The sequence below is a fragment of the Anabrus simplex genome, chromosome 1 (assembly GCF_040414725.1).
Source record: "Anabrus simplex isolate iqAnaSimp1 chromosome 1, ASM4041472v1, whole genome shotgun sequence".
Taxonomy (NCBI): Eukaryota; Metazoa; Arthropoda; class Insecta; order Orthoptera; family Tettigoniidae; genus Anabrus; species Anabrus simplex.
Window position 1 is genome coordinate 518,519,282 of NC_090265.1, and position 16,613 is coordinate 518,535,894.

The window sequence follows — 16,613 nt, forward strand, 5'->3', positions numbered from 1 at the left end:
GGAAAATTCGAGATGTTTCATGAATGATTACAACCCGCCCACAAAATTTTATTGGATAACAGCAAAAACTAATACACCAGACGAAGACGAAAGACCGTATTGGTGGAAAATTAATTACAGAAATTCCTGATTGGCTACATTCAAAACAGGCGGAAAGAAAGGATTATATTGCCAACCTACAACTGACAGAACAAAATTTAGTTAAGACAAAACTTGTGAATACAAAATTTCTTCAGGAAGGTACATTCCTTTACACCAGAGTGCGATATTATAGTTTTTGTAGAGACATCTGTTAGGGAACGTCCAAACTTCTTGATCCAGAGGAAACAAACACAAGTCGAAATAGACACCGTTCAGACACTGCAAAATTACCAAATTTACTGTGGTGACATCTTTCCAGAAACCATCGGATTAATATAGTTGTTAAAGTTCAGGCGTTCTCCTGTAGAGGAGTTTCGACAGGCGCAATATTTAAATTTGCGTCGTGGAGGTGTACCGCCCGGTACAATATGGAAAGAGAACAAGTTGCCAGATGACTGGAAAAAAAGGAATTATAATACTATTGTTTAAAAAACAGAAGTAGAAGGAAGTGCACCAATTTTGTCACATTGCCTTAAAATAATGGAGATTATAGAACAGAGACTGAGGGAAATAGTGGAAGATCAATTTGAAGAGGAGCAACATGGATTTAGGAGAAATAGAGGAACCACAGACCTAATTTTTTCACTCAGGCAGCTAATGGAAAAATTTTGAGAAAAAGGGAAGGACTTGATAATAGTGTTTCTGGAATTGGAAAAAGCATATGACAGCGTGAAGAGAGTAAAAATATGGGAATGTTTAGAAAAACATAACATCCCAGAAACACTAATTTAAAAAAGTTCATATGTCGTATGATAGTTATGAAAGTAGTTTGCACGTAGGATATAGAAGATCTCAGTGGTTTAAAACAAGAAGAGGTGTCCAACAAGGGAGTTCTCTTTCCCCATTGCTCTTCATTTCACTCATGGATACTATTATAAAGTAACTCAAAGAAATAGATAAGGAAGATCTTATTGCATTTGTTTCTGCTGCTAATGTTGCCATTTGGGGAGAAACTGAGAGAGATATTCAGAGGAGACTGGATCTTTGGAACATCAAGGTTAAAGAATATAAGTTAACTGTGAACAAGATCAAAACAGTGGTAATGAAAGTTAGCAGAACAAATATACGTTGTAACCTCACCCTCGAGGGAGAGAAGATTGAATGTGTGAATACCTTTAAATATCTGGGGAGTACAATATCAAATGACGGAAGTGCCAAGAATGAAGTGTTGAACAGGGTGCAAAAAGGATCCAACTTCTTCCATCAAGTACGGAATATAGTATGGGACAAGGGAGTTCCTCAGAGGGCTAAGCAGACCCTGTTTAAGACTTATCTTCTGCCCATCATGACATATAGTCTGGAGAGTTGTGTCATGCATAAGAGAAGTAAGTCAACTGCAAGCTGTTGAAATGAAGTTCCTTTGATCAGCTGTACAGAAAACAAGGAAGGACAGAGTTAGGAATGATCAGATACGAAGAGACCTGCAGGTCAGCCTGACCATGGAAGAAGGGCTGATTGTTGCAAGGCTGAAGTGGCTAGGACACATTAAGCAGACGCAGGTGTCTCGAACACCAAGGAAATATTTTGAAAAGATCGTTCCGGGATGAAGACCAAGTGGACGCCCGAGAAAAAGATGGTTAGATCAGATAAGAGAAGACCTACAGAAGAGAGGAGAAATATGGGATGTCCTAGAGAAAAAAGAAGCATACCAGGACCATAATAAATGGAGGCACATCGTTCTTAAACATCCTTCCCAGCTCGCTGGAAGGAATTCATGATGATGATGAATACGTCAGACACGTAGGGTTCTGTGAAGCTTGTTAGTTGTGAAGTGAACTGCTCTAGGAATGGGCAGAGGCCTTATGGTAGGTGAGAGTTCACTACACCAGAGGGCTGTGTGTTCCAGTGTGTGAGTAGAAAACTCAAATGTGCGTAAACGTGTAAGTATTGTTAAATAGTAGTTTAATCAATTTAGTGTATAGTAAAACACACCTCCTCTTTCAGTAGCAATTTTAGTTTTAAGAACCCTCATAACCTGCCACAGTATTGTATCACATAACCGTAAACAACCTTAAAACCTAGGTTAGTTTAGTGGCTAGTTACAGTAATGTTATTGCAGTTGATTGTCTACCTGGAAGATTTTACTGAATATTATTGACATCAAATGCAGTTTGAAGTTTATGAAAAGTTAACTTACAGAAGTTTCAAACATTTATATGTACAATAGTTAATCATGGATAATCAAAATAGTTGAGATCTGATTGTATTATTATTCCTCAGTGATAATATCTCGTGTCATTTCAGTGTCAGCTTAGATTGAAAATTTAGGAACATTCAATATCTATCATTTTCTTTAAACTCTTAGCTATTTAGTGTTGGTAATTTCTCCCCACCATTACATGAAGCATACATTGAGTGCTTTATAACAATTATTGTTTGCAGATCCCTGATGGTGCAGCATACGTTTGGTTCGAAACACATCAGGGGCTGGTATATGACCTACACTGGTCCAGCTGTGACACATTGTTAGTATCTGCATCTGCTGACTGCACGGCGTGTGTCTGGGATGTGACAAAGAGGAAGACTAAATGTCTGCAAGTAAGTTGTTTTTAAATGCTGAAAACTGCAGTATTATATTTAATAATCATATTGGAAAATCAACACCAATTAGGATCATTGGGATAATTTAAACATTAGTCTCTGAGGTAATGTCTACAGACTTGTGAGTTACAGTAGATGTGTTCAAGTTCTGCTAGCAATCATCCTTGACATGATTTTCAATTATAGAATGAAAGGGGATCAAACCAATACACAAATAGTTATGAAGGACAGAAAAGAAATACTGACAGTTGCATAGCTGTAAGCTAGGTATACGAGAGCAAGAGGAGAAGGTGTTTTTTTTTTTTTTTTTTTTTACAAGTGGCAATGATGGGACAGAAAAGGGCTAGGAGTGGGAAGGAAGTAGCCGTGGCCTTAATTAAGGTCCAGCCCCAGCATTTGCCTGGTGTGAAAATGGGAAACCACGGAAGACCATCTTCAGGGCTGCCGACAGTGGGGTTCGAACCTACTATCTCCCGAATACTGGATACTGGCCGCACTTACGTGACTGCACAGCTATCAAGCTTGGTAGTGATAAATAGAGGCCAGATGTTGATGATATACAAATTTTAAAAAATGACCTTTATAAGTATTGGCCCAAATATGCTTTTAAAATGACCTCCATTTTTTTAAATGACCTTGTAATAATTATTATTTTATTTCATAATAATTGACATAGGCAAATAATGAATACATGGTTAGACTAAGTTTTGAAATTTCTCTCTACTTCCACTGATATAATGGGAGCATATTTGAAAAACACTTTATCTGTTAAAAATATGTTCTGAAGTCTTCTTCTGACAAAATACTGGATCTTTGACACACAGTTTGATATCCTTTATTTTGATCCAATACAAATTTTATTTTCTGTCTGACGGTGTCCCCAATCTCACTTTTTACATTTTGTATATGATCATCATTCCTGACTAACTCTCTTGACTTGTCCAGTGCCATGCCACTTTCTTCTAGGCAGGTAAAGGTTTCTGACAAAAATGAAAAAAATTGGATTTTATGCGAGCAGTTTTACTTCCTATTTGAGGATCAGAAAACAGGTCCTTTGCACTTCCAATTGCTTTAGCATCTGTCCTATCAAACCTAATCACTACTTCTCTCACTGTTTGAAAATTGTCACAGTGATATATGTATGCATTCAACCAACTACCCCAGCATGTTAAAACTGGTGCGGTGGGGGGGGCAAAGCTACATCAGGGGCCTTGTCTTTGAAATAGTTTGGAATGGTGCTTTGAAAAATATTTCCTCTACTGTAGAAACGAGTGTATCTACTTCTGAAAATTTTTATCTGACCTCTTCTGCGATTCTATGAAAAGTATGGGCCAAACAAATAACCTGCACCATCTTACTGTAAATGGATGTGATAAATTTTGCCACCTTTATATTAAGGCGTATCTTTTACGAAAAGGAGCACGTTCTCATGTTGTATTCCACGTGGCCATGTTAAGCACATGGATTTATCAAACAGTTTGCATATCTGGGTGTGGTTAACCACCTCCAAAACCTCTGAGGTTGGAAGAAAAGTTTGTATGTTACTGTTAGTTTCTAGTCTCTATCACTGCATCCCTTACATAACGTCCCTCGGAATCTGTAGTCTCGTCAATTGATACACATAATTTCTTCCATTCACACATTCATGTATTTGGTAATTTTTACGCAATGTTGATTTGCCTGGATTAGTATGACCTGTGTGGCATTCAAGGAAATTACTTGATTTAGGATTGCTTAGCTTTCCTAATGGATTACTTGCACTTACAAACACTTTAAATAATTCTTTATAAAAGGAAGAAGACTTGTTACTTGATGGTTTTTAACAGTAATTGAGATTCGTTCCTCTTTTTCATGTTTTCAAGAGCTCACAAATTTTGTTTGTGCCTTACATGTTGTGCATTATACCATTTATCAGCAGCAACTTTAATTTGCTCACTTTACAGGACTATGTAGTTTCACCAGTGGAGAAACTGTTTTCAGTAAATTCTGACCCATACCGTACTGTTTTGAACTGTTCGCATTGATTGTTTTTGTTTTGGCATTTCAGTTGCACTGCACAACAAAATGTCACACACCTTAAAACTCCTATAGTAGCTGGCTAACTACGTGAAAGAGTGATACTATAAAATGACTTAAAAATGAACATTTAACCATATCTGATAAAAAGAATGATCTGTAAAGGTATGACATTTAAAAAAATGTAAAATGCACCTCAGTGACTTTATTGTGGGAAAATGCATTTTGATGGCCTTTAAAAACCCTATATATCAAACATATTGCATACACTTAATTTCCACAAAGCATCATCTCTGTGTAAGCCAAGAATAGTGGCCGAGAGGATTCGTCGTGCTGACCACATGTCTCCTCGTAATCTGCAGGCCTGCAGCAGCGGTCGCTTGGTAGGCCATGGCCCTTCGGGGCTGTTGCGCCGTAGGGATTGGGTTTTTTTATCATCTCTGAGTACTTAGGAGAAAAAAGATAAAGTGATAAACATGAAGCAAGTAATTACAGGCTAGTCAACTTGATATGTGTTAAATTATTGTGTTGAAAATCATCCTTTCTGATTATATGACATGTTTGCAGAATTAATGACTGTTTTGATAGAAGGCAGTTTGGGTTTAGGAAAGGTTATCCCAGTAGAATTCCAGCAAGATAAAGCAGATATTTTAGATTCAGGTCAAATGGACAGCACCATTATTGACCTATCCAAAGCTTTTGTTAGGGTAGATCATGGGATGAAATGAGATCATTGGCTTAGACAAAAGAGGGACATTTCTTGAAAATAGATCTCATAGACTTAGAGTAGGGAAAGCATTATCTGATTATTTAATTATTAAGAGTGGAGGTTGCGCAAAGCAGTATTATTGGACCTTTCAGTTTTCATATACAGTATATATACGAGGAAAGAACTGAAATCGTAGATAAAGCTTTTTGTGGGTGATGATGATATAAAGTAATAAATATTTTGCAGGATTGTGAGTGATTGCCTAAAGACCTCAACATTGTTGTGAGATGGACAGCAGATATTGATGTGATGGTAAATGGAGTGAAAAGTCAGGTTGTAAGTTTCACCAAGTGGAAGAGTCCTCCCAGTTTTAATTACTGTGTTGTTGAAGTGACAATACCTCATGGGGGTTACTGTAAGTACAGTATTTACTTAGGTGTTAATGTAAGGAAAGATCTTCATTAGTGGGATTGTGAGCAAGGGTTGCAAAACTCTTCATATGGTTATGAAGGTATTTAGGGGTTGTAGGAAGGATGTCAACTGTACCATATTGCAGAAGACCAAAAAGCATTAGCTGTTGTGATTGCCAACATCCTTTAGACTGGGCATGGCTCATAGAAGAAGAAGAAGAAGAAGAAGAAGAAGAAGAAGAAGAAGAAGAAGAAGAAGAAGAAGAAGAAGAAGAAGAAGAAGAAGAAGAAGAAGAAGAAGAAGAAGAAGAAGAAGAAGAAGAAGAAGAAGAAGAAGAAGAAGAAGAAGAAGAAGAAGAAGAAGAAGAAGAAGAAGAAGAAGAAGAAGAAGAAGAAGAAGAAGAAGAAGAAGAAGAAGAAGAAGAAGAAGAAGAAGAAGAAGAAGAAGAAGAAGAAGAAGAAGAAGAAGAAGAAGAAGAAGAAGAAGAAGAAGAAGAAGAAGAAGAAGAAGAAGAAGAAGAAGAAGAAGAAGAAGAAGAAGAAGAAGAAGAAGTAGTAGTAGTAGTAGTAGTAGTAGTAGTAGTAGTAGTAGTAGTAGTAGTAGTAGTAGTAAGGATGTAAAGGAAAGGGTGTGCAAGTAACTGGTAAGACACCAATTAGTGTGGAACACATCAGAACATGGAAACGTGACGGAAAACTTCTAAATACGCAAAATCAAATCGTACGCTGGGAACTTATAGGCCTAATAATGACAACTAAGACAGGATTGTGGAACGTGCGGGGGCCCTATGAGGTCCATGGGAACGTATGACGTTATGGGGGAGAAAAGACTTATAATAATACACCCAACAGACAAATAATTATTGAGAAAATGAAACATACAATTATAAATGAACAAGATAAATGAACTGCGGATTAACTGATACTTGAGGCACTAAAACAAATGATGTGTAAGGGAAACAAGCTCTTCGGTCACGAACAAACTTTGACAGAGGTTCACATTAAAGTTAAGTTTACAGAATGAAAGGAGACAACCTCGAAAGAAACAAAAATTAATTACATTATTCAAGAAAGAGTGTTACAGTTACTTACAATTACAACTAGAGTTAGAAAAGGAGGTCTGCCTCTGAAAACAACACGTTGCGGACTAGCATAATAGCTAAGTCATACAAATGCTCTATTTTGGAAAATGTGGAAAACTAGAGGAAACTCCGGCACACAAAACGAAATTCTACATAATTACTGAAGTTGTGGGACAAGAATGCATTTAAATAACATAAGCAACAGATCTGGAACCTCAAGATGATTCTCCAACATCGCCAATCAATTCGAACAGTGGTCACTTTTGTCGACTTTAAAAAAGCTTACGACTCGATTAGATGTACTTCATGAATATGGTGTTGACAACAAAACAACAAAGTTAATCCAACAGACTTTAACTAACACAACTTCTAAAGTGAAATTCATGGGCGAAATCTCTGAATCATTTGAGATAAGAACAGGCGTGAGGCAGGGTGATGGATTATCTCCACTGCTGTTCAATCTTGTACTAGATAAGATCATTAGAACATGGGAGAAAGAAGTACACGGGATAAATATGGGAACGAGAGATAAGCGAATCAATATTAAGTGTCTTGCCTTTGCTGACGACCTAGCAATAATCACCCGCACTCCCGAGGAAGCCAGAACTGCTCTTGAGAATCTGCATGAGATTGCTATTAAGACTGGCCTCCAAATATCATATGAGAAAACACAATACATGGACTCCAAGAACACCAGTATGGAATCACTTGGGACCAAATATGGCAATATCACACGAGTTAAACATTTCAAGTACTTACTGTAGGTTAAATTATCGGAAGCACTGGTAACAACAGGATAGCCAACAAAACCCGTGCCGAAAAATTACGTAAAGCCTACACAGTCACCTGGAATATCTACAATAAGAAATCCCTTTCCATCCAAGCCAAGCTGCGTCACTACCATACAGTAGTTCTTCCTGAAGCACTCTACACGATTGAAACATCAACACTGACCATCAATATCAATGGCATCGAGAAAATGGAACGGCAAATACTTAGAAAAATAGTTGGACCAAAGTTCCAAGATGGAATATGGATGCGAAAAAGCTTGGTTACTCGCTGACCGAAAGATTCACTTCAATCGCCCGGAAAAGACGTATGCAATTCTACGGACATCTAGCACGAATGGACGACTCGCAACTGACCAAGAAAATCTTCCTCATCATCAGCGGAACCCGACAAAATAAAGTACGGTGGCTTGCTGACACCCAAAAAGATCTCGCAGAAGTCGGCGTTGACCCACTGACAACTACACGGGCTACATTTAGACACAAAATTAACTTGCACAGCTTTTCAGCCAGACAATGTACAAGAAACTTGAAACTCCAGGAGGCATGGACTCAAGAAAGACGACAGACTCACAGTGCGAGGATGAAGAAGTTTTGGGAGGATAAGAGAAACAAGAAGAAGAATGCTAACTAATGGTTCTACGTGCTCCTTAGAGGGCCTAACGCATATATATATACATAAGGCAATAACATAGTGCTTACCTTGGCCGGCTGAAGACCCATTGCGGGACGGACGCAAAACACGTCCGTCTGCTGTAGTGATCCAAATTCAAAGACGCGGACAAATTAACTCACACACGCGAGGAGCCACAAACAGGAAATCGAGTGATTACAAATAACCAATAGCAACACTCCAGTTTGCCACATTCACCAATTAAAAATCCTAATATACTGGCCAATAAAAACACTTGTATTTTGGCTGATGACAGTGATCTAGAATAATCCTTTCTGCTGAGTTCGCATATTAGCAGATATTACAAAATGACAGGAAGGGGCCACTTACACGTGGCACACTCTGCCTCACAAGTCATGTGTAAAAATTCACATCCTTTTATATAATTTACAGATTAATTCAATGTAAAACAGGAAATGTAAATACCCAGATCTCTTTGAACATAAATCTTCTTCATAGTCCATTTCTTCATAGGCCTAAATATGTAATAATTTTTAAATAAGAAAGCTACATACAATAATTTGCTTTGCATAAACGCTTCAGTTCTTTAAATGTTTTTGTTTACCCAACATGATGACCAGACGCATAACAAGGACTTCTGTTGCTTCACTGGTTTCTGTTTACTGCTGTTCAACAACGGCCACAAGTTTCACCAAGAGGAAAAGGTATCTGTCACCCGTGTGAAAGCTCTTAATCTAGGTATTTGGTTTTCTTTCCGTTGACAAGTCCGTTGTATGTTTTTGTTACTTTCATTATTTGTGCTCACCACATTTTTCTCTGTGGCGTCACGACTTGAGATGACATCCTAACTTCTCCATATACTGATAGTTGGCGGCCTCACACCACATCTGCTGTGGAAAATTTTCCTTTCCACCAGATATATAATTTTTCTACTTGACGAAATCGTTGTTGATTACTTATTGGATTGATTACTTATTGTATCAGGAATGATGGTCCGAGATAGAGTCCCCAATGTATAAAGTTATATTCCGCGCCAAGCGATCATATACAGCAGCCTGCAAGCAAGCCAGCTTAGAGCGAAGTGGAGTTGTGACATCACAACCTGAGGAACACGGTAAGGCCAAGTTAGGTCAGCCAATAGAAGATTCTAAACATTCTATTGTCATTATCTTTTGATTGGATTAACGTACAGGAAAATGAACTACATCACTGTGTAGCCCAAATTTTTGTGATCATTATTCCCGAATTCGGAAGAAATATGTCAAATAGTAAGGGAGATATTGAATGAGATAAAATAGCCTCAATTCTCCGAGATCCTGTATATAAAGGCAGGCATTTTGCTTGTTAAACCAGTCTACTTTGTGCCACAGTCGAGGCCGATTGGTCGGCTGTTGGTCATTCTCCGCCGCCGTAATGTAAGTCTCCAGTTCGACCTCGACGAAAGTTTAAGTCTACGTTATGGAGCTCTAACTCTGCAGTGCTTCGATCAAACGTAGAATATTTCAGCATCATGTTGCGTGTGACAATAGAAGTTCCTCCACAAGACGTGTACATAACAAGTGATTAATTATTTACGTGAACTGTGGTTCAAACTTTTTTTTCTCTCTCACAAATACGATTCTACTTTACCAAGCACTTGAACATAAGTTGATGTTTGAATTTCATGAGGTGATAGAATTTGTATGACAGTGAAACGTCAAACACTACGTTTTCTTGACAAAGTGATTTAACATACCCAGTATTTGAATTCCAAAAGTGATAAAACTTTTCTGACGGTGAAATATCGACTTGTACATATTTCAGTATTTAAATTTAACAAGTATTAGAACTTTTCTGACAGTGGAACGTCAAACTGTACATAATTTAGTATTCAAATTTACCAAGGTGATAGAATATTTCTTCGAACTGTACGTTTACTTTACCAAGTTAATGATATAATTAATTGAGTCTAACAGTGCCAATGAACTTAGATTTCTTCCAAGTGATCAGAGTCCTTTTTTTTTGCTAGTTGCTTTACGTCACACCGACACAGATAGGTCTTATGGCGATGATGATCAGAGTCTTGGTAGAACTTAGTCTCAAATCTGTGATTAAATGAACTGGTGTAGTTAACGTGCATAAGACATTTATTATTAGGATAGGACTTGTGTCAAACTCAGGACAGTTCTAGAACAAACAGTGTTTTCATTTTAAAATTATTTAATTGTGAACGGAACTAAATTCACAGAATAAGATTCTTTAGTTAAAATTTATTTCAAGGATCAATTCGGAATAGAACTGTGTGAACTTGAAAGTGATAACAAGTGAAATACTTTCTTTCTGCATTATTATTCAGCCCACATTATTCAGATTTGACTGTGATAAAGTGACCTGTTTATTTTCTTTCTTAAGTGGCTGGTACATCACAGATTCAATCTCAATTAACATTACGAGTTCAGTTTGATTTCTTATTTTATTGACTGTGTAAACTTAACGTCGGTGACATTATATTATAATTATCAAGTGCAATCAGACTTTAGGGTCAGTCTATCGTTACCTGTGATCTGTTTGAAATCGTTAATGATAATAACTTTGTTTGTGCAGAGATTAAATACCTTACAAGTTCGTTCAAACACTAGTTCAGTATCGTTCCCATTGCTCCTAAATCATCGAGAACTTCCAGAAATTACAAGTAACAACTCTCATTATTGTTCCGTATTGAAGATGACGTTAGGCATAGATATCAAGGATAATTTAATAAAAAACCACCTATTCAGTACTTTCCACGTTTAATGTGGTTATTCTCTATATGATTTTATGTAGACTTATTTGGTCAGGTACATGTTTCACCCATTATTTTGGGCATCTTCAGCCTGTAAACAACCTTTAGGTCAAGGTTTGGGACCTTTTTAACCAATATAAACATACCAATATATACACTATATACAATATATACATTATATACAATATATACAAACATAAGTTAATACAGTTAAGTTTTTTTGGCCCTAATCTATTGCCCCCGTTTTGCCGGGCAGCTCAGCCGGTAAGCAAAAGTTCCCAAGGGTGGAACGTTCGCTTACAGGCGACGCTAAATTATAGGGGTCAGGGACAATCTAAGGACTGACGACAAATGAAAACACTAAAAAGAAATGGGTTTTAACATTTATTAAAATAAATATTAGCACTTTCCAGGTTCTAGAAATATTTTCAAAATCTTGAAATAAAATTATTTAATTCTTCCTTGCCGGAATTCTTCCGCAGTTCTCCATTAATTTGAATTCTGTAAACAGACGAAGTTTAGCCTTAATAAATTGTCTTAAGAAAATAAACAAATTATTATTTGAGAAAAACCTGTCTCAAAATCTCAAAATATGAATTATTTTTCCTTTTCTTGAATTATAATTTAAATTGACAATACTCTGCGGTTCATTTAAATTGTGAGTCAAATTTCTACGTCACACGAAAATCCAATAACTCCCTTCTATTAATCAAATATTATTTCAATTAATTATTTAAGCTTCAAATTATATAACAAAATTATTTTGAAATCAAATATCTAACTCATTTGATTCTTATTCTTACGTCAATTGACCTAGTGTTGTGCACAACTCACAATAAAGGCTTAAAAATCTCGCATTATAGCGTTAAACATTTTACATTTTGTGAGCTTATTTCATTGACGCGATCCTTGCTTAAGTATTTTTTCTCAAAGCAAAGATCCTAATCTATCTTATTTCGTCATAAAATCACTTAAAGATTCATAATTGAGCTAAATATGCTCGCCACAAAACAACAAAATAATCGAAACTTTACGCGCTCAGCGTACACACAACATGACGAAATATAACCATGGAAATCACAATTATAAACAAAATCAATCATTCATCCATCTCACATTCAAGCTTTGGTCCACGGTAACATTATTAAATAAATTTATCGAATCCTATCTTCTGATTTTTATTTTTAAATTTTATTTGAAACATGAGAACTTCTCTCGATGACCATATCATACAAGGGCTACCATTATAATCGTCTGACGTGTGATTGTGACAGGATTATCACTTTTCCAATGAAATAAATTCCACAACGATGTTCCAGGATAATTTTGTAGTAGAAATCGTCACTAAAAATTCCATAGAACTGCCTACAGTCACAGATAAATAAACATTCGCGCATACGGTCTATGAGTCACGACTACGTTATTTTTAATCCCTCATTATCACAAATTATTGACCAACATGTGCTGCACAAGAAGAAATTATGTTCAAAAACACACTCTCTTCCTTAATTGACTCATGTAATGGACACACAAATAAAAACCTATCTTAAGATCCATTTACAAGTCTCAAAAATACCAATAACAGTAAATGCAAAATCTGTGGACATTCAAACCCCGACCAATATTCCAGGTCAACATCTACTTCAAAATAGCACATATTAATCACTTATAAGCACAGCAATAATTACACTCATGACCTTTAAACATCTTATTAGACCGTAATAATGTCTATTATTATTATTATTATTATTATTATTATTATTATTATTATTATTATTATTATTATTATTATTATACGCGCGCGGTCGCGTCATCGCAGGCTATGGTTTAATGAAATCATAGATGACTCTATTCTATCTCGGATCTATGGTAAACCACAAAACATCAAGGAAAAATCCTAAATTCACAGAACACGTCGATATTCTGTCCCAAATAAATCAAAATTTATTCCATCATTAATTTATAAATTAATAATTATTATCGCGTGGGTCAAATATTTTTAACATTTCCCTAGACTTAACATGGGACAGTGAGAACATGTCACGAAGCACTCACTCACATAGAACAAATTATAGGTCCCAAATACACTCTCACACACATCAAATCTACCAACACCAATGAAAGAAGAGTGAAATTCCTAACTACAAAGACTATTAGAAATGACTTTAAATATTCAAGCAAGGACTACGTCTACATAATTATTACAACAGAGAAAAGAGAAAAGTATAATTTAAAATCTTAGCTGTAGTAGACTTGACTTCTGGACTCGGCTGATGATCAATGAATATTTAACCAAACTCCATCTCCGATGTTATTCTCTCCCGGGCTGAATTATGCCTCACATTTTAAAGATACATGGCCGCAGCAGGCGAGGACTTAGGATAAACACACACTTCGTCGTAACGCTGAAGTTCCATTCTTCCAAACTATTTTTGGGTTGCTGGGGATCTTGCGTCTTCAGGTAAAAGCTGAAACTAAAAGATATGTCTTAGAAAAAATACTCCACACACACTCGATTCTTCAAGATGGCACAGTTTTACCTACTTTATAAATTCTCTTCAGATTTATAAAACTAAGGAAATCTGAACTGCTGCGTTTCCGATAATTTTATGTCCCAAAATTTCCTCAGAAGCAGAAATTTTTTTGTCTTTCCTTAAATGAATACTGGTAATATTCCACGTCGAATACGTCGTTTCTAGTGACACATGTGCTCAAACAACTATTCCCGTAGACAACTGAGCAGAACAGAAAGCGCCGAACAGAATGCAACTGAGCAAAGAGAGCAAAGAGCGCAAAGAGAGTGATTTCCTCAAGTACATGGGTATTTATTCCTTCAAGACGTAGGTGTGTCTGTTAATTAATTTTTATTGGCTAAGACTTTGCGATCAGGCTAACCTTGCGGTCCAATTGGTTGAATATCATGACGTCAAAATCTCAAAGTATTGATCGCTTTTAATCTGGTCGGGTTCCTGTCCACGTGCCACCTTCTGCTGTCTTTAACAAGGCACAAAAAAAAAAAAACCCAGACTCGTATGCACGGCACGGGAAAAACCTGTTTCCCCTGCTGGCTAACAGACTGTGCAGAGTTGAAATCACCTTCCTGGATGATAAATTTATGCATGGTTCCACACTAGAATTAAAATATTCTTCCCAAATAAACTAATAACCAATTTTCAAGGGTGCACTATCTAATATGAAAAATGTCCAAAACTAAAATGGATCTTCTTTTCGGTAAAGAGGATTGCATATCGGGGTTTATGTGACCCCTATATCATATTAAGTTCTTGACGTACCGTGTCTGGTGACAGGATATGTCGTCAACAATAAGTGGAGATTTGAACTGATTGTTGCTTGTAGGTTGGTCAAGATTGAAAATATAAATTTAAATTAAATGTGTTTTAACTTGGCAGTTCTATTCTGGTTAACTTAAAATGTTCAAAAATAAAAATAAAATGAAACGGATCTTTTTTTTTTTTAAACCCGCCCATATTGCTTCTGGAAACTCCCCTCCAGCAACAGCACACACGCCCATAGACCAGCCTACCCCCACTCTCCCTCCATGCCCCGCCCCTCCATTACCGCACCAGTACAACACCAGGAGTAGTATCGATATAATTTATAATTTATATTTTCAATCTTGACCAACCTACAAGCAACAATCAGTTCAAATCTCCACTTATTGTTGACGACATATCCTGTCACCAGACACGGTACGTCAAGAACTTAATATGATATAGGGGTCACATAAACCCCGATATGCAATCCTCTTTACCGAAAAGAAGATCCATTTTAGTTTTGGACATTTTTCATATTAGATAGATCGATACTACTCCTGGTGTTGTACTGGTGCGGTAATGGAGGGGCGGGGCATGGAGGGAGAGTGGGGGTAGGCTGGTCTATGGGCGTGTGTGCTGTTGCTGGAGGGGAGTTTCTAGAAGCAATATGGGCGGGTTTAAAAAAAAAAAATGGTGATAAGACAGGCGCTGCCGGAACAGACAGGTCCATCTAGTCTTAATTGAACAAGTAAGTCATTTTACAGTTAAGAGGTGTTAATTTAATACATTTTATCACAACGCGTGCTCTAAATTTTTAATTCAAAATTATTTTTCTACTTCATTACAGATATTCTTAAGATCCTTCCCAAAGACCAAGCAACACATCAGCGGGAACAATTTTCACACAAGACTGTATCAAGTGTCTAGGAGTTTCTTCTCAATTAAGCAGCAGCCTAAAACTATGAAACAGCTTAATATTGTACTCTTGTCAATTCCTTGACGTTACATGAGACCCAAAGTCAAGACGCTAACAGTTTCATTCACAACGTTCTTGACCAGTCTACCTACAACAATCGGCTTTTAAATCTCCACTTGTGCATGACAACACATTTAAATATTAGTTACGTCAAGAACATGAAAATGAAAATCGTGGGTCAAATAAGCCCCAGTTTTAATATCACCCTTTCTCAAGACTTATAATTTTAAAAAAGAAGATCCGTTTCATTTTATTTTTATTTTTGAACATTTTAAGTTAACCAGAATAGAACTGCCAAGTTAAAACACATTTAATTTAAATTTATATTTTCAATCTTGACCAACCCACAAGCAACAATCAGTTCAAATCTCCACTTATTGTTCACGACATATCCTGTCACCAGACACGGTACGTCAAGAACTTAATATGATATAGGGGTCACATAAACCCTGATATGCAATCCTCTTTACCGAAAAGAAGATCCATTTTAGTTTTGGACATTTTTCATATTAGATAGATTAGGACCAAAAAAAAAACTTAACTGTATTAACTTATGTTTGTATATATTGTATATAATGTATATATTGTATATAGTGTATATATTGGTATGTTTATATTGGTTATAAAGGTCCCAAACCTTGACCTAAAGGTTGTTTACAGGCTGAAGATGCCCAAAATAATGGGTGAAACATGTACCTGACCAAATAAGTCTACATAAAATCATGTAGAGAATAACCACATTAAACGTGGAAAGTATTGAATAGGTGGTTTTTTTATTAAATTATCCTGATATCTATGCCTAACTTCCAGAAATTCGAGATCTTCCAGAAATTTGAGATATTCCAGACTTTCTCAGAAGATGGTGCAGCTGTAAATGAACATTGCGAACCCGCAGTGTACCAGTTCCAGCCCAACCCAAGGAGAGACACTTACTGTAACCACTGTAATGAGGTGAATTTTGACCTTTACTTTATGAATAAACTCTTCAACAAACTTAGAAAATCTCCATTATACTTATTTCTTGCTACCCTCTCTTCTGTAACAATTCAGATAGAGACCGGACATACCCTGTGTCAAGTCTCTTGCATTGCTAGCCGACATAATCTACACTTAATGTTACATTATCTTTATATTTCTTGATTTCTTGACAGCGAAATGTATCACCTTCATGATGAGTGATTATCTTGTTTTCGCATTATTGGATTGTATTTGATATGTGCCTTGCTATTCTATGTATGTATTGGTACATGTCCTTCCGGTTATATGTGATCAATGTTTTA

The 16,613-nt window shown here is 36.4% G+C and overlaps 1 protein-coding gene across 1 annotated transcript in view; it reads left to right on the plus strand.

Moving 5' to 3' along the window:
* Positions 1 to 16,613, plus strand: part of LOC136875920 (jouberin) — a 114,388-nt gene that overhangs the window by 51,861 nt on the left and 45,914 nt on the right. The window contains exon 7 of the mRNA XM_067149570.2: positions 2,524 to 2,679. Within this exon, the coding sequence (XP_067005671.2) occupies positions 2,524 to 2,679 (156 nt within the window). The remainder of the gene's footprint in view (positions 1 to 2,523; positions 2,680 to 16,613) is intronic.